This window comes from Crocodylus porosus, unplaced genomic scaffold (genome assembly GCF_001723895.1).
Source record: "Crocodylus porosus isolate Cpor-Errol unplaced genomic scaffold, CroPor_comp1, whole genome shotgun sequence".
In the NCBI taxonomy this organism is placed as follows: Eukaryota; Metazoa; Chordata; order Crocodylia; family Crocodylidae; genus Crocodylus; species Crocodylus porosus.
The window spans coordinates 6,587,610-6,605,214 of NW_017728912.1; the positions used below are offsets into that span (position 1 = coordinate 6,587,610).

Consider the following 17,605-nt stretch of genomic DNA (forward strand, 5'->3'; position numbering starts at 1 on the left):
CCCAGAACTGGACACAGTACTCCAGCTGCGGCCTGACCAGTGCCGCATAGAGGGGGAGGATCACCTCCCTGGACCTGCTCGAGATACTTATATATGTAAGTATCAGTTGAGCACAGTGTTTTATTGATATATTTACAATTTTAAAGCAATTTAGAAGCCTACCAGTGCCTCAATCATTATAATAAAATAAATTTTGAGTACCCATTTATTTTGGTGTTTGATTTTGCTTTTTGTATCATTGAAAATCAGAGCTCCCCCTGTCCCCTTTGCTCACCAGGACACGGGGTCAGCTGTAGCTGTCCCTCCTGCAACTTTGTGGTGCTGAGCAGCCCTGATATGCCAGTGCCCTGCCTAAGCTGTTGCCTCTCACTCTCAGCTCATAGCCTCCTGGCCCTGCCAGTGCCCCTCACTCTTGACTCACAGCCATCCCAGCCCTGTTCTAGTGTTTTACTACCCTCCTGGTGAGAAAGTTCTTCCTAATATCTAACCTAAACTTCCCTTGCTGCAATTTGAGACCGTTATTCCTTGTTCTGAGATCTGCCACCATTGAGATCAGTCTAGCTCCATCCTCTTTCAAACCCCACTTCAGGCAGATGAAAGCTGCTATTAAGGCCCCCTCAGTCTTCTCTTCTCCAGACTAAATAATCCCAGTTCCCTCAGTCTCTCTTTACAAGTCATATGTCCCAGGCTCAGAACCATTTTCATTACCCAGCTTGACCACATCCTTTCTGTAGTAGGGGCCCCAAACTGGACACCAGACTCCAGGCACAGCCTTCCCAGTGCCAAGCAAAGGGGAAGAGTCCCAATGCACTACTCCCCCATGGCTCAGCTGCAAGCCCAGGTGCTGCTGCACCTCATGGGGCTCAAACCTACACCCAGCAGCAGCACAAAGGGTTGATATGCCAATACCCTGCTCTTGTCCATGATGTATCTCCTCACTCCCAAGCCCGCTGGTCCCCTCACTCCTGACTCACAGCCCCCTTCCAGATCCTACTTTGCGATAGTCCTATGAAGATGCAGATGGCCTAAAACAATAGATCCATCAAGTAAAAACTGAACAAGGTCCCTCCAGGGATTGTAACTCCAAGTCCTGCTATTCTGGACGGGGGAAGGAGAAGCTGTGGGCAGGCAAGGGGTGGTTAATGATGCTGTCACTGCTGCCAAATTGACTGCTGACCCTATAAAGTAAGTGGTAGCGTAAGAAGAATCAAATCATGGCGTCCTGGAGAAGTTGGGCTGGAAGGGACCTCCTCCCGCTGCCGGAGGAAGGACCATCCCTCTCCAAACCATCCCCTAACAAACCACGATCTAAACTCTGCACAAGCTTACAGGAAACTGTGCCACCACCACGCAGCCCCAACACCCTGCCAGAGCCGAGGTGCCACACCAGCTAAACGCCTCCTCCTACGAAACACTGTCAACTATGCTCAGGAGATCCCGCCCGGGCCCCAGCTACGGAGGGGGGCAAAACCCCCCCACAGCCCGAACCAATCCGATCATGGCAGTCAAACTCCTCCCTGGCCACAAATCTGGCAGTCTGGCAGTTGGACCTCAGCAGAGGAGTCGGACCCTGTAGCCAGGATCCTCCAGCCTCGGCCTCAGCAAGAGCGCTGGCACCGCCCAGTCAAAGCCCCTCCATCCCGCGCCGGGCGCGGCAGCGCGGGACGGGGGCTGGCCTCGTGGGTCACCTGCACGTAATCCACGCGGGCCAGCGCTAGGCCCAGCTCCATGGCGGCGGCGGCGGCGACAACCGCTTCCCCGGGCCCCTCGGTTCGGCCCGGAGGTGGCGGCTCTACAGTTACCATGGAAGCGCAATGAAAGGCTGGGAGGGGGCCTTAAACCGGCCTCGGATTGGGCAGGGAGAGGAGGTGGGCATGCAACGCGCTGCGGGATTGGATAAAGTGTCGCTCCAAGCGTGCCTCGTATTGGGCAGAACGAGGGGGTAGGTATGAAACGTGCTGTGGGATTGGTTAAAGCGTCGCGCCCGCTCTGCGGAGTGCTGTGTGTTCTCCCGGCTGGGCGGACTGTCACTTGGTTTCCCCTGAGGAGCCACGCGGGGCGCGTGCGTGCGCCGGGGCCGGGCTCCTGTTACCGGGTGTTTCTCTTCTCCACCAGCCGAGGGCAGCTCGGAGCTGCGTCTTCTGAGCGGCGCCCTGAGGCTCGCAAGGTATCCCGGAGCCTGGCAAGGTCGAGAGCCACCGGGTTAGGCAGAAGGACACAGACAGAGAAGGAAAAGGTGTTGTGACTGTCGACATCTGACTGGCAAGGGTGAAAACTGCTGGGTTAGAAAGAGAAGGAGGGAAGGAAAGAAAGAGGGAGAAGACAGAGAAAAGAAGAAAAGCGAGAATGAAAGGAGAGAGAAAAGGCGGGCTTTGTGACTGTTGAGACCCGTGCCCACAGCGGAGGGCCCGCAGCCATGTGCTGCGCTGCATGGAGACAGTCTGCTGCAAAGGGAGGTTGCAAAGTCAAGGGCGAGTCGGGAAATGCATCTTTAATGCGCTCCCTGATGAGTTTGCTTGAGAACCTCAGTTTAGCACCCCCTCCCCTCCCCACTCCCATATTCACTGCACAGTGTAAGCAGTTAATTCAGGATTTAATTTTATTTCCGTGGTGCCACATCTTATTTACTGTGGTAAGCCTCATCCGTGCCCAGAATTGCTGCCTTAATAAGTTCCGTGTGGGGGGTGTCATACGGAGCTCGTCATCATTATAGTGTCTTGAGGTTTTTCCCACGCATTCCCTTAGCTTCACATGGCCTCTGTGAGGCAGTATTGAATCTTTTTTGTGGGGGGGGATGAAAGGCCTAGCAAGAATAATGTGAAACGGGCCCATGAAGTCTGAATGCCGGGTTTGAGGGTCATTGGTATTTTTCAGTGGCTTATGTGTTCAGAAAAGGGCTTCCATAGTGAGTGTTCAGCATTTCTGAAAATCAGGTCCAAGACTCCCACTAAAAATGAGGAACACACGTAAAAAAAAAAAAATTGCCCAGCATCATGTAGGAACTTTTTATATGTATGTATATATATGTATATAGTATTATTTTATTAATAATAATATATTATACTTCAATAATATATAAATATTTGCCCAGCATCACGTGTGTGTATATATGTTTCTACTAGGCAAATATTAATACTATTATCTATTTTAATTTTATATTATAGAAATATTATATATGCATACGTTACAATATTATGTATTATATAATATAGATAAAGTTCCTACATAAGATATGTAATGTATTAGATTAAGTTATTTATAAATATATATATATATTATAGTGAATGTGTGTATGTATAAAAACAATTATACAGGTATATACACATATATGTATATTTTTTCTAGTTTTGTTCCAGATATGGCTGCATTTTTCTTTCTTTGGTTGAAAATTCCTGCAAAACATGTCTGCCTCGCATGGAAATATCGAGCAGTTCAAATCTGGCAAAGTTCTGAGCATTGAAAAAAATAGTCTTATAATAGGAAACATTAGGCAACCTTAATTGTAGACACCACAACAAGTGCTGCCTATATTTGACTGCTGTACAGTTTTACCATACAGTCCAAAATCTGGTTCTGAACTATTGGGACCAGGTAAGGAGTCATTTAAGTATGAATTTTTTATTTAACAAGTAAGCATCAGAGGCATCATTTAGAACAGTGTAACAAAATACCAGCCCTGCATAGAATCTGAATTTAAAAAAATCATCTCTACCACATGAAAGTGTAGCTTTTGACTGAGTTCACATTACGTTCAAAAGTTGTTTTTTTTTTAAAAAAGGATCTCTAGGCCCCAGCGTTGAAAGCAAACAGTTTGCCATATTACGAAACAAACTACAGTATTTGTATGTTAAACAGTGTTATTAAAATTATATTTAGGCTTTGATATCTATTTTGAAACTTTCAAGTGCCTATTCTTCACCTATAACTTAGCATTGATAAAAGACATTTGAGCGATCCTTTACCAAGGCCCACCTGGTTATTCCTTGTATATTATATCTTACTCATACCAGTTGTTTCAGGGAATAGTGTACTATGCAGTGCATTCTGTAGATTTTATTTATGTTTCTTTGTTTTATTTTTGCAAATTGTAAAGTGCAAATAATTTTCAAAGTTTGTTCATAAAACTGTTGAAATACCAGCAATGAAATAATTCTTCAGATACATTTGTACTCTCCTGCTGAATAAATGCAAACAATGTCATGAGAGTTCTTACATTTCAGTACATTAAAAATGAACGGAGTATTTTTTGTGTGGTAAACTAATAAAATTTCCTAAGGTTAAATTTCAAAGAAGCTGTACATAAAGTTATTTAGTGCTAAAAATCTACAATATATTTTTCAAGTATAAGATACTCAGAAATATTATTGCCAATAAATAGTTGTGCTGTAGTCGAAGCCAAGGATCATTTCTAGAATCATTCACATCTCAACATATTGGGGTTTAGTTTCTCACTGAGTTTATGTATTAGGATTGCAAGTTCTTCTGTTGCTTGGGACTTGTCCTCCAAAAGTTCGTAGCGAAGACTGGAAATATCTTGTTTGATTTCCTTTAGTTCACCTGTGTCAATTAATGAAGGGAATATTTTTAAGCATTGTTTATCAAACACTCAGTACATGAAATTTTGTTAAGTCAAAGCAATGCATATTTCAGAACTATTTTTACCCAAACACCTGTAAGTACACTGGAATTTCAATAATTCAGTGAAACACAGTGACACTACTTCGTATGTACAAAGAGCATCTTAGCGTCTCAAAGTGTTTTGCAAATATTAATGAATAATCCTAGCAACACTGCTGAGAGGTTGGTAAGTTAGTATTCCCATTTTAGAAAGCAGCAGCAAGGCATGACTTGCTAAGGTCACACAGAAAAAGTGTGGCAGAACTGGCCACACTTGCAACTCACATCTCTTGAGACTGTCCTCTTCAATAACATACATATCCTTAGAAACAGAAAAATTCAGTGTATTTAAATTGTTGCTACAATTTGCCAAAAGCACTGACATAGCACTTCAATTGAAACCTTCATGATCAAAAAGTGTCTAGGTTGATCATCAACAACAACATTCATTTATTGAAGAGCACTCAGTTCAAGGATGGAAACTGTCTTGGGTTCATTCTTCTCCCAGCTATGAATTCTGATCATTCTTATGCACTACCCAACAGGAAACTGTTTGATGTGTGTTGTGTAGGGTATAAAATAAGACCTATGTTGTTCTCTTACATAATTTACTTTAAAATTAAGTGGAATCTTCATATTTCTATATTTGAAAAAATCATAATACTTAGCAATTATAGAGGGTTTTCTATTCACAATATACTTGGTGCTTTACATCTCACATGCTTCGAAACCCAGACTTAAACTTCACAATATCTCTGTGAGGTAAATATGGCACAGTGTATATTATCTCTATACTATATCTGAAGAATTGGAAGTTTTAGCTCAGACGAGTTGCCCAGGGTCACTCAAGGAGAATCAGTGAAAAAGCTGAGATCACAAGTAGGTCTCCTGATTTGGTTCAGGGTTCTGAATACTTGATCTAAAATCCATATGCAGATACATGATAGAGCAAATAGTTCCAAAAGATTTGTGCTTTCTCAAGAAGTTTGGTGACAAAGCACTATCCTTTTGTCACATCTCTCCTGCTTTGCAGAAGATGTATTGTATGTACATACCAAAGTCCAAAAAATACCAAAATGAGATTATACCTTTAGTTTTCTTGATACAACTACGGACATATAGGCATCTGGTTAAAAAATGCCCACTTGAACTATACACTGTATTAGTTATTTTTGTACAACTCTTTGCAACTTCTAGCCGGTCCGCACCTGTGGGACTTGTCACGTGTGGCTTCCCTTTTCCATTCTAGTCTTAGTCAGAAATTAGTTCAATGATAGGACACATCAAGAGTTGTCTGTTTAATTACTGGTAGAATTTGGGGCTTTAATGTTTTCAAATGTTTTATCTTTATCCTTCATCATTATTTTATTGGTTCTCAAACATACTGAAATTCCTGTTCATAAAAAAATATTATATACGGTATAGTGTAGCAATTTATTTTCAAGCCTAATAGGAGAGCAGCTCTTCAATTGTTTAAGATTTAAAGTGCTTAAAGATCTATCATTTTACAGAGAACTTTGGACTACAGATGAACTGTGACCACAGCTGCTCTCTTCTCAGCATACTACATAGCTAGTTTGATGTGTTCTATCAGAGCCATGGAACTTTATAGCTGAATGTAATTTCAACATGGTTTTATGGAAGAGAGGAAACAAATCATACACAGCATGATACAATACCACCTGTTCAGCTGAGATGAAATGGAGAGGAAAGGTGGTCTTATGGCTGAAGTATTAAACCAAAAGAGCTGAGTCCATTTCTTTGCTACAGCACAGACTTCCTGCATGACTTTGGACAAATCACTGAATCTTTTCAGTTTCCATATTATCCCAATGGGGACAATAATACATCCTTTTTTCCCCATCTTTATCCATCTTTTCCACTGACACTGTATATGTTGTGTAGCGAATATTATTTTTCACTTCATATTTGTGCTAAGTGCACCTAGTAAAATAAATAATACGTAACGTAACAATATCAGGAAGTGTTATGTTTACGTCTCTCACCTTCATTTACTTCATCATTTTCTTTGTCCACTTGTGCTTTCAAAACATAACGTTTTATAAGTCTTTTCATGATTTGCTGTTGGATAAAAATCATATCATCAGTTAAGCATTTAGACAAACTTCATCCTACTCACTAAAATTCTTCAGCAAGCCTGTAAATCAAGCACTTTATAGCCAAGAGGTCAACACTATCTTTGCTTTCTTTGGTGGGAAAAACAGTAGTATAATGAAGTGTGGCAGGGAGGATGGGAAGGGCACCAGGCCCAGGTGCACTGCCAACCCTAGATGGGGGAAGGGAGAGGTACAAAAAGAGTGGAGCTACACTGCTGGTCCAGCCTCTTCCACTATTGCTGCCACTGCCACATCCCCAGTAGTGCAGTCACTGACACTGCCCCATGCTTGGCTGCTGGCCAGGGGGCTCAAGCAGCCAGTTGCACCTCTGAGACAAACTAATACAGCATAATTTCTTCCTCATCCACTTACCTCTCATCTATAGCTCAGCCCAAGAAGCATCTTAACTGGAGATGTGCAGAAGTTATGAAAATATTTTCAGGAAATTGTTGCTTCAAACAGTTTCAAGGTTGCAACAAAAATTTTTCATACCTAAATCATGTAACACTGTCCAATGTTCATGTGATTTTGCTGGAAAGCCATGTTTATTTGAAAATGTGTTGATTTTTTTAAACGGAAAACATTAAAATTTTGCAAAATTTGCAAAGAGGGTAATATTGCTTTTTTTGCCACAAAATGCCTAAGTCTTCCAAAATGAAAATATTTTCCATTAAATTGCAAACAAGGTACTAACTTCTTGTTCAACTTATCTACAGCACACACTCTGTATGTTGGGAGTCACAACTGGCCTTTCCATTCACACATTCCTTATGAGTTGCCTTCCCCATCCTTTACTTATTAAGGTCTCATACTACCACTTCGTGCCACAACAGTAACTGTGTCACTGCACATACCCTGCAATTTAGAGGACTTGCAACCTTCCACAGGGCTGTAAAGCTGCTCTTTACTGATCAGACTGACAAAATGCATTATATGCTGAATAGACTGTTGAGAGGTGATTCATAATTTTTAACTAGTTGTAGATAATACCTGTAAAATGATCTGAAAAATACATTGCCCAATATCCACACAAGCTTATATAGTTATTTCACCTTATAAGCCAATCAGCTACACTTGGTAAAAGAGCCAAGTGTTGCTTGAAAAGAACTGCAGGACTTAGCAATAATGTCCTACGCACAGGTCATTTGCCGGGGATTAATGGCTAGGTGGGGTTATTAATCATAAGCTCCTTCCAGCTGGTAATTAACACCTAGTACTTATTGTTATTGCTTAATATTTTAATTACGGACCTGTGTGCAGAGCCTAATAAGTAGCATGCTTTGTACAATGTCAGCAGGAATGGACACCACCAATCCCAGAGCACAGAACACTGCTGCTGCTCTGCAGCCATTGCTTTCACTTCCCCCAGTTACGTTATTCCATCCCTCTTGACACTGCTGTGAAGAGCTACTTTGTGCCATGTGGTGGGCATTGGTTTATCCATCAGATGGACATGAAATAATCACATACACATGTATCGATGCTGTCTTATGGGTGATGTGCTTACAAACTTTCTGTAGGCAGGCAGCTCCCTACTACAACAGAAATATGATATTTTACAGTGTACGAAGACTTCTGCAACTAATGATGGGAGCAGGGTTTGCCCCTAAATATGTACCATTGCCCAGAGGATGAGAGCTTCACTTCAGCACATTCAGCCCAAGGAGTAAGCATCCTGAGACTGGACTGGAATCACGCATCCCGTAAAGTATTGAACTCTGATAGCCACTAACCTACCCTACGCGATTTTTTTTCAAGAGAAAAAATAGCCTCAAGTCAACATGAAGGTCAGATGAATCAAAAGTAACAAAAATATTTTATTTGGGGAAAAGTCTGTTGAACTGCATTATTTGAACTATATTCTTGGATTTAATGTATGGGGATCACTGCTTAAAACAAACCAGTTGATCCCTGTGGTTGATGGTGGTGAGCCTGAATTTATATTGTGTTGGGATCTTCCTATAGGATGTTTCTTTAGCTCAATGTATGTACAAGACACAACTGTTTACAAAATGGTTATATCCAAATAAGTCAGATAATTTATAGTTAAAAATGGTTGTATCTCACTTAAAATTGTAATGCACCATCCCTTAGATTTACACCTTTACATCTTGTAGATTCAGTCCCTTTGCAGTATATATTTTAGTTTAATTCACTATTGTTATCTTTGGCATGGCTTTCATAGCATGGGTCACAATTTAAAAAGGAAGATTAAGTTTTTCTCTCCTGCCCATTCATAATCATTTGGGCCATCTCCTTTCTTATTCTAATCCCATCAACCAACTTTCCTCCCCTTCTTGAGCTCAAAACAAACATGTAGTAACTACAAGTAGGGTGGTGTCACACATTCACTTGCCACAGCTGCAAATCATTGGAATATACTGACCTATTAAAGTTTGTAGCACTTAGGAGATAATCCTTGCCTGAAAGGGACAACTTTGCAAATCCATGGGGGCACTTAACATTTGCGAAACTGGTTGAACTTGCATCTAAATGCCCTGTGAACATCTCAGTTATGCCATTTCAAGTGAGGAGTATCTCTGGCTTACCCTACCCAGATGATGTTGTAGTAACAGCAGTCTGCTCCCACCAAGATAAGGCGAACACTTTGGGTTTTCCAGCATCCCAGGATGCAATACTCAAATCCTGCCTCTACTCCCACTCAGTGAACTATCTCCTGAGCCCTACTGGCAAGGATAGCACTGTCTGGGGGCAGGTGGAGCCCTGCCAGTGCCAGGCGGGGATTTGTGGTGGTGGGAACATGAAGCCAGGAGCATGGAGCATGAGGCTGGTATCATGGAGCTGGGGAGCCCTCCACAGACCCCTGCCAACCCAATTCCAGCCCCCCAGCCATGGGTAACTGGTGCCACCTTAGCTGGGGGGGCACGCAGGGGTGCCCCTGCAGCCAATCTCTCTGACTGGGGGGCGGAGGGGGGGTTTCTCCCACAAACAATCTTGCTGACTGGGGGGGTCCTTCACAGCTGATCGCAAAGCAGCTGCAGTGCGGCTGGTCGGGGGTGCACCAGCATTCTCAGGGGGTGCACGTGTAGCCCTATGTACTCCCTATGCATTGCCACTGTCTCAGACCTCCAGTCTTCCCCAGTGGCAAAAGCCACAAAAAAAATCAATCAGCTAGTTAATCAAGGTTAATTAAAATTTTTCCACACTGCCTGGCCCTTTTCCCCCCCAAGATCCACCAGCTGTGTCCTGCTCAGGAGGCTTGATAGGGCTGTAGCATCCCTCTACATCTCCCTTGTTCCCACCTTTGTGTCACAGGGGTGGGAGAGAGCTGTGTTGTGGAGATTCTGGAAGCCGGACTGCAGAGCCACAGGGGTTTAGTGTGGCAAGAGGGTGGAGTTGCGAAGAGTGGAATAGAATGATTTTCCACAGTTCCACGCTCCCACTGCACAGCAGCTCTATGACAGCCCCAGGTCATATGGAGCTGCAGGCACCCAGTCTACACAGCAGACTTCTGCAAGCTTGGTGTATCTATCAGGTGTGAAAAAGAATTGGTCTCTAACTAACCTAGCTCAACTGGGAAATGTACAGATATAGTGACAAAACTGTGCTGTTGTGAGGAAAGCGTACTTTGTTTGGAAAGTGGGGCCTGAAATAAATTATGGTGGCAAGGGTGCAGTTTACCTGTATCAGCCTTAGGAACACTTTACAGGTGTAGTGTCCTCATATACCTATCCAGGCGTGTGGACATAGCCACAGAAAAAAAAGAGTGGGGGTAATGTCTGTCTTAAATTTGTCATAAGAATGGACAGAAGACTACAGAAATTTAAATAGTTTAATTACAATGACTACTATTTAACTGATTTCCTCTTGAGTCAATCATTGCTTAACCCCCAGGGCACCGGTCAGGTCAAGTACTGTTCCACACCTATAGGGTTTGCTAGGTAGCAGGGAAATGGCTCTGGATTGGGAAATGGCTCTGGATTGTAACCTTTGGTTTCATCCTTTCCAGTTTGCCCAGCAAACATCCTGGCAGAACCCCCATTTTCTTATCCCACCTGTCATCCCGCTTTGTCCTTCTTCCGTCTGCCATAGGGGTGTTGTGAAAAAGGAAAGCACATGTGACAGTATTTTGTGCTGTCACTACAATGCTGGCCTAATCCATCAATAAAAACAGCTAAATATTTGGTAGGGGAAAGGTTGGACTCATTTGGTAGATGGCTATTCACTAGGCTTGTGCGAAGCAGAAAGTATTCAATTTGGATTCAGATTCAGCCTATTCGGAGTAACAGTGATTCGATTTGGTGATTTGAATCTCTGTCCCGATTCGCTCCTGCTAATTTGGATTTGCTGATTCAGCGCCGATTTGGAGATTCGGCCATAGAATATAATGGGGAATCATGAAAATACCTACAACTTTATAATTTTTTTGCAGATTCAGATGAAAACAGCAGAGATGGTAGCCTCTTTTGAGGGCATGACACCTGCCAAGTTTCAAGGAGATAAGTGCAGTAGTTTCTGTGAACATGCACCTCAAACTATTGAAAGCAAAACTCGTATCACTTGTGTGTGTTAAGGCAGAGTGGGATGAATACAGCAGGGATGTAGCCCCTCATACAGGCATGAGGCCTGCCAGGTTTCAGGCAGAGTGGTGCAGGGGTTTCTGTGAAAGTGAACCTCAAGGTTTTGAAAGCAAATAAAAAAAGCAAATAGGTGTGGAGTGATGACAGTGGCACTCACTCCGTCTGCACGTGGAGCTTGGGGAACCCCAGCAGTGGGAGGATCACCTTCAGGAACACCAGCTGCTCCACCAAACCAGGATCCAAGGAGGTGTGGTGGGATGTCACAACATCCCCAGCACCGCTGAACACCCTCTCACTTGGAACACTGGTCAGTGGACAGGACAGGTGATCCTGGGCAACCGTGGCCAGATCATGCCACACCAGGCTGCGGGTTGCCCAATAGGCCAAGGGGTCACAGTGTAGCAGCTCCATGTCCTCAGCAAGATAGGTAGCCACCAAGGCCCCTATGCTATCTGCCTGATCTGGACCCCAGCACTAAAGCCATGCCCTTGGCCCACATTGGCAGCAGCTGTGGTGGAGGAGATTGGCTTGTGATTGGAGTGCTGGCACAGGAAAGTGGATCCCCCTTTTCCATGTCCCCCTCTGCCCTTCTGGCTCCCTGACTCTGTACATCAGCACCTCCATCCAGTGATTGACAGTTCTGCTGCTGCAGATGCTCCCCTTCACCCTCAGGTTGTACATCTGCCAGCAAGTGGACTGTGCTGGACTGCAAGGGATCCAACCTTTTTCTATGCCCTCCTTCAGCTGCTTCACCAGTGCCTGCACCTCTGGTGAAAGCAGCTTGCCCCAGCCAGGAACATCGATCCCTTGGAACTTCTCCATTTCATTCTCAGGCTCCTTCACTATGGGGATCACCTGGCTAAGGACGGCATCACCTGCACTGAGGCTCTGAGGCTCTCAGTGGTCTTAAGGAACTGCTTGAGGACCCCCAAGATCTGGGAGACTGTATCCCATTCTGTTTTGTTAAGGGGGCTGCCGATCCCAATCTCCCTGACCAAGGCCATCTCATGGATGGCCTTCTGTTGCTCAACCAGTCTTTCGAGCATCAGGTATGTGGAGTTCCGCTGAGCCTCCACATCCTGCTTGATTTTGTGCTGTGGGATGCTCAGCTCTGCCTGTTTGTCCCTCAGCATCTTGTCCCCCTGATGCTCTAGTGGAAGTAGTCTGCCACCTTCCTGCATTTTGAAATAAAACTCACTAGTAGTGATGGCACTGTCACCAGGATCCCTGTCCCCCTCTAAGGCATCCCTGACTACAAGATGTAACTTTGCACCACACAGCAGATGCCAACAAAGCTGGCATCATGCACTGCTTTGACCATATTGTCCCCATTGTTGGTGAACTCACGGGTGAGCTCGTCCTGCCCAACTAGCCATGTGGTTCATGGCCACCATGATCTCCCTTGCTGTGTGGGACTCATCCATCACCTCCATTTGAAAAAGAGCCCACTGATGCCCTGACTGATCACATCAGTGCCCTGTGAGGGAGAGGTAGGCATGATCTCCACCCTGGCTGCTCCAGATGTCAGAGGTGAAATGCAAGGCTACCTGCAGACCTGCCTTCTGCAACTCTTCCCTCAAGTACTCCCTGCATGCCTCATACAGGTAGGGCACCACAGTCCTGCTAAAGGTGGTGCATCCAGGCACTTGGTATAATGGGGCCACAAGTGCCATGAGCTGCCTTAACCCTGGATGGTCAACAAAGGAGAAGGGCTGGCCATCCAGAGCAAGCATCTCCCCAATTCTCTGGGTGACCTTGCTTGCCATCAGAACGCAACCCCCTTTGTCTCTGCCTTTCCCCCACTGGTCCAGGGTGGCCTGTCTCTGCTTCTTGGAAATGGGGGCTTTGGAGTGAGAGGGGGACTTTTTTGGGAGCACGCTCCCACTGGTGCCAGGCTGAGGAGGAACAAGGGCAAGGAGGTGCTGCCTCCTGAGATGCAGCAGCATCACTGTAGTGGCAAAGTGTTTCACATCCTTACCCTGGCTGATCTGCCTTCAGCAGTGCTGGCAGATACTATACCTGTGATCAACTGCCACCTCAAAATGATCCCACACTGCACTACCCACCTGTTTCTGGGTTGCCGGTGGGGATTCTGCCTTATCCCCCTCCTCACCAGGCAGAGGCACATCAGGAGAAGGAGCTGAGCCACCTGCCCCCACAACCTCCTCCAACCTCCTCCAAAGTGCCTTCCAGAAGAGACCTGCCTCTAAGAGAACTCTGAGAGGTGTGGAGCACAAACTCAGATTCTCCCTCCTTCCCCAGAATTTCCTTCACTGTGGCCATCAGCTCCTATGCTTCCAGATCCAGCTTCTCCTCTGGCACTGGAAGGCTCATGCTGGGAACTGAAATTGGGGTGGAGAATCTCATGCTGCTGCTGGTTAGTGGTGTTAGTGATGGTGGTGCAGGTGCAGGCACTGCTACGTCATCCTTGCTGCCACTAGCTGCTGAAGACTCATTGCTGAAAGAGGGTGCATCTATGTTTGGGGCGGGGGGGAACTTGCAGTTCTCCCTCTACCACCTCTCCAATAGAGATTTTGGGGACCAATATCAATAGCTAATATTTAAGGAGGCCAATACCAATCTGATATCTGATACAGCTCCCTCCAGGTCGTAAGTCCGGTATGGTGGAAGAGGAGGGAAGGGGCATGGGGCAGGGGGCAAATCAACGCCCCCCACAGTGAGGGAAGGGGCAGAGGCAAGCACTGCCCAGCCAGGGTGAGAGGGGGGTGTGGCATGGGACAGAGGCACGGCTCGGGGGGTGGGGGAAGCTCCCACTGCTGCTTGCACTCCGGGTGAATGGGGGTCGTGTGTCCCCAGATGTGTGGTGTGGGGTGAGCTGTAGCTGCAGGGTGAAGCTGTAGCCAGTGCTGCATGGCTTTTTTGGTGGGGGCTAGGCTTGTAGCAGGCTCTGGCAGTGCTGGGAGGAAGCTGCAGCCATCCCAAACTTCATTGCAGCTCTGCTCCCAGTCCTGCACTGCCACCTGCCCCAGCTCTGGCTTTTCCCAGTGCTCGGGTGGAGGTGGGGCATTTAGCCGGGCTGCACTGGGCAGAGGCATGGGGCTGGGAGCAGAGCTGCGGTGAAATATGGGTTGGCTACAGCTTCCACCCAGCACTACCAGAAAATGCTCCAAGCCCAGTCCTTGCCAAGAAGAGCCACACAGCACCAGCTCCAGCTCCACCCCACAGCTGCAGCCTGCCCTGCCCCATGCAGATCTAGGGGCACATGCCCTTCCACCCCTGCCCTCTTGGGGTGCAAGCTGTGGCAGGAGCTGCCCCCACCACATGAGCTGCAGCTCCATCCTGTGACCCCCTGCTGCCTGGCTGGGCAGTGCCTGCCCCTGCCCCTGCCCCTGCCCCCTCTCTTACCATGGGGGGAGTTGATCTGCCCCCCACGCCACATCCCTCTCCCTTCCCCTTCCAACTTACCAGCTGGAGGCAGCTCTCCAATCTGCCGGCTCTGCTCCGTGCTGCGTCACAGCTGCCTGCAGCACAGGCATTTATCAGCCAAATTATCAGTCCCATCAGGCCAATATCTGATAGAGACAATTTTCTTTATATTGGTACTGGACTGATACCAGACCAATGTATCGGTGCACCTCTAGATTGGATACAACTTACAGGAAGAGAGACTAGCTACTAAGAGACTAGATAGCAAGCAAGAGCCTTTCAAATGCTACTGCTCCAAGAGACACAGCTCACAAAAAGCACAGATCACTTCAGACACAGCTTGATATGTTGTTTCTATGATCCTCCTACAGAGCACTGCAGTTGGAAGGGAACTCAGAGAAAGATCACAGTCACTGTGTTAATGAAAGTGGAATTTAGACATCTAAGGTATTATTTTAAGGTGTCACCAGACTCAAGAAGGCAGTTTATATCATTATTTTATTGTTTGGAAGGTTCTGTTTGAAACTATGAGGTCTAGACACTTATCTCTTTTAAGACAAAAAAGTTGAGACTGCAAAGTCTGAACCACATAAATACTTCAAGTACTTGCAATCTGTTTTTACACCCCAAATACAAAAGCTCTTTTTTGGTTACTCATATTCTTGCCCTGCTCATATCTGAGTCTTTGCAAATGTATTTTCACTCATGTCTGGCCTAACCTAAACAGTAGGTTCTGCACATTCATCAGGGAGTCAGAGCAAATATTCTTCGCCTGCTGAGCTAAGGAGTCTCTCACAGGTGCCTTATTACAGCAGACAGGAACAAACCTACCCCTCATCTCTAAAAATTACAAGTTGTTGAAGTAGAAAGCTCACACAGTTGTTGAAGTAGAAAGCTCTTCACAGAAAGCAAGAGAAGAGAATGCCTACCCAATGGTCTCTTGAGCTTTTCCCAGAAAACTGCTTCAGTCACATGCTGCACAGGCTTTCAAAATGATCAGGTCAAGGAAAGACCTACTACAGTGCAGTTTGGTTTTTAATGTTTTAAATGATAAGGCTTGAAAACAAGCAACAAGTACCATCTTAGACACTGACTTCTCTGCTTTTTGAGAGAATTCTTGTGCTTTTTTGTGAATATGTGGTGTGTTAGAAGCATATAAATTTTGTCATTGGCCTCACACAGTCACATTGCTCTAAACTAGCATCCAATAAAATCCTTACCTGATAGCGTGTTGGCTGATTGAGAATGCTGTTAAAACTGTGTGATTCGAAAACCCTTGAGTTAGACTGAGTGAAGAGGTTTAACTAGGAAACAATAAAACTAAATTAGAACACACTGTATGGAATTCATGGCTACAACCCAGCTTCACCTTTTTATCTTGTAACCTAAAGGAATGATATGGTGCATTTTTTCAGAATAATGTTTTCAGAAGATACTGAAAACAAATTAGGCTCTGATTTTCAGCAAAACATGTAAGCATGTGTTTAATATCAAACTTGTGTACAAGGCCTCACTATTTAGAAAAGAGCTTAAGGAACATACTTAACTTTTATGCTTCTGCTTTGCTGAATCATGAGGAATAATAATAGATTTGAAAAACTAGTCACCATCATATTATTAGTGCAACAATTAAATAGTATAGCCATCAGAGTCCAAGTACTTAAATAGACAGTTTAGTAACAATATAAGACAAGAAGAAAAATGGAAAGATGGTCATATGACTAAACCATAATAGTTGGTACTACAAGATCTGGGGCTTGATTCTTATTTCACGTATACCAGTGAGAATTAGAAGTCACAACAATGAAAATTCTGTGTTTGTAAGAAAAGAATCTGACCCCTTAGTTCTATTACTGGCTTTCTCATGAAATTAATGTGTGACCATTTAAAACAAGTCAGTTAAAGATGACCTATAAAAGATTTTAAAAATGGAATTTATATTCAATTTGCTTCTCTGTAAAGAGGTGCTGATGTAGTAGTAGTAATCGTAATCATGGTTGTTTTCACACCATAATTTCAAGTTTTTATCTATGCTGGATGGCTCTATAGTGACTAGAGTAAAAGTGCCATTTTAAAGTCAAACTGGTTCAGAGAGACATGACCTACTTCATCAGATGCATCTGATGTCTCCAAGGTGTCATCCTGCCCTACCTTATGCCTGACTTCAGAGTAACAGGACTAGCCATCTCACTAGAATATAAGTGATATGAGGACATCACACAAAACTACATAGCTAAACAGTTTTAAAATACATCTTTAAACACTTATTTAACTCCATGAATGGCACGTGCCCCGAGTGGCTGGAGGGGGCATGGCTGCGCTGGTGGTGGTGGTGGTGGTGGTGGCAGCGGGAGCCAAGCAGCGGTAAGCTGGGAGCTCCTGCAGACGCCGCCAGCACTGTTGGCAGTGGGGAGCATGTGCCAGGGATTGGCGACTGCCCGCAGGCGCTGCCGGCAACGTTAGCAGCAGCCAGCAGTGAATGTAGACTGGCTGCAGACGCCGCCAGCGGTGGTGGTGGCAGCAGCACCTTTTTGCAGGGGGTGCACCACCATGCTCAGGGCACGTGCACCTGCGTGTACTCCCTATGTGTCGCCCCTGTTTAACTCCACTGCTTAAGTAACACACAGGCAAAAATATTTCGTTGTTAAAGACAGGTCACAACAAACATGTGTTAGGCTCCTAAATAGTTCCTGATTTATCAGGAAAATAAAACCAAACTTGACATTTCTGACATTTTTTAAGGTAAAACAAAGCAACCAAAAATTATTTTAGAAACACGTGTTCAATACTTTCATATTTATGGCTACAAATCTAATTTATATTAAAAAAATCCCATGCAGGTCATCTTTAACTTGTTTGTGCCCCATTTTCCAGTCTGCAAATGAGGACAATGATTATCTACTTTAAGTAGGTGTTGCCACACACATTTCAATATATGTAAAG

General features: G+C 44.9%; 2 protein-coding genes across 7 annotated transcripts in view; both read right to left on the minus strand.

Moving 5' to 3' along the window:
* Positions 1-1,796, minus strand: part of BBS7 (Bardet-Biedl syndrome 7) — a 49,129-nt gene extending 47,333 nt beyond the window's left edge. For 2 of the 4 annotated variants that reach the window (XM_019534002.1, XM_019534001.1), the window contains exon 1: positions 1,689-1,795. In XM_019534002.1, coding sequence (XP_019389547.1) covers positions 1,689-1,730 — 42 coding nt within the window. In that variant the 5' untranslated portion in view covers positions 1,731-1,795. Of the gene's footprint in view, positions 1-1,688 lie in introns of all 4 variants that reach the window. The other 2 variants (XM_019534003.1, XM_019534004.1) reach the window with 1 other exon arrangement.
* Positions 1,797-3,598: 1,802 nt separating this feature from the next.
* TRPC3 (transient receptor potential cation channel subfamily C member 3) overlaps positions 3,599-17,605 on the minus strand; it is a 70,527-nt gene continuing 56,520 nt past the window's right edge. The window contains exons 10-13 of one of the 3 annotated variants that reach the window (XM_019534010.1): positions 15,883-15,966; positions 6,624-6,699; positions 4,903-4,939; positions 4,465-4,557 (exon numbers count right to left, since the gene is read on the minus strand). In XM_019534010.1, coding sequence (XP_019389555.1) covers positions 4,923-4,939; positions 6,624-6,699; positions 15,883-15,966 — 177 coding nt within the window. In that variant the 3' untranslated portion in view covers positions 4,465-4,557; positions 4,903-4,922. Of the gene's footprint in view, positions 4,558-4,902; positions 4,940-6,623; positions 6,700-15,882; positions 15,967-17,605 lie in introns of all 3 variants that reach the window. The other 2 variants (XM_019534007.1, XM_019534008.1) reach the window with 2 other exon arrangements.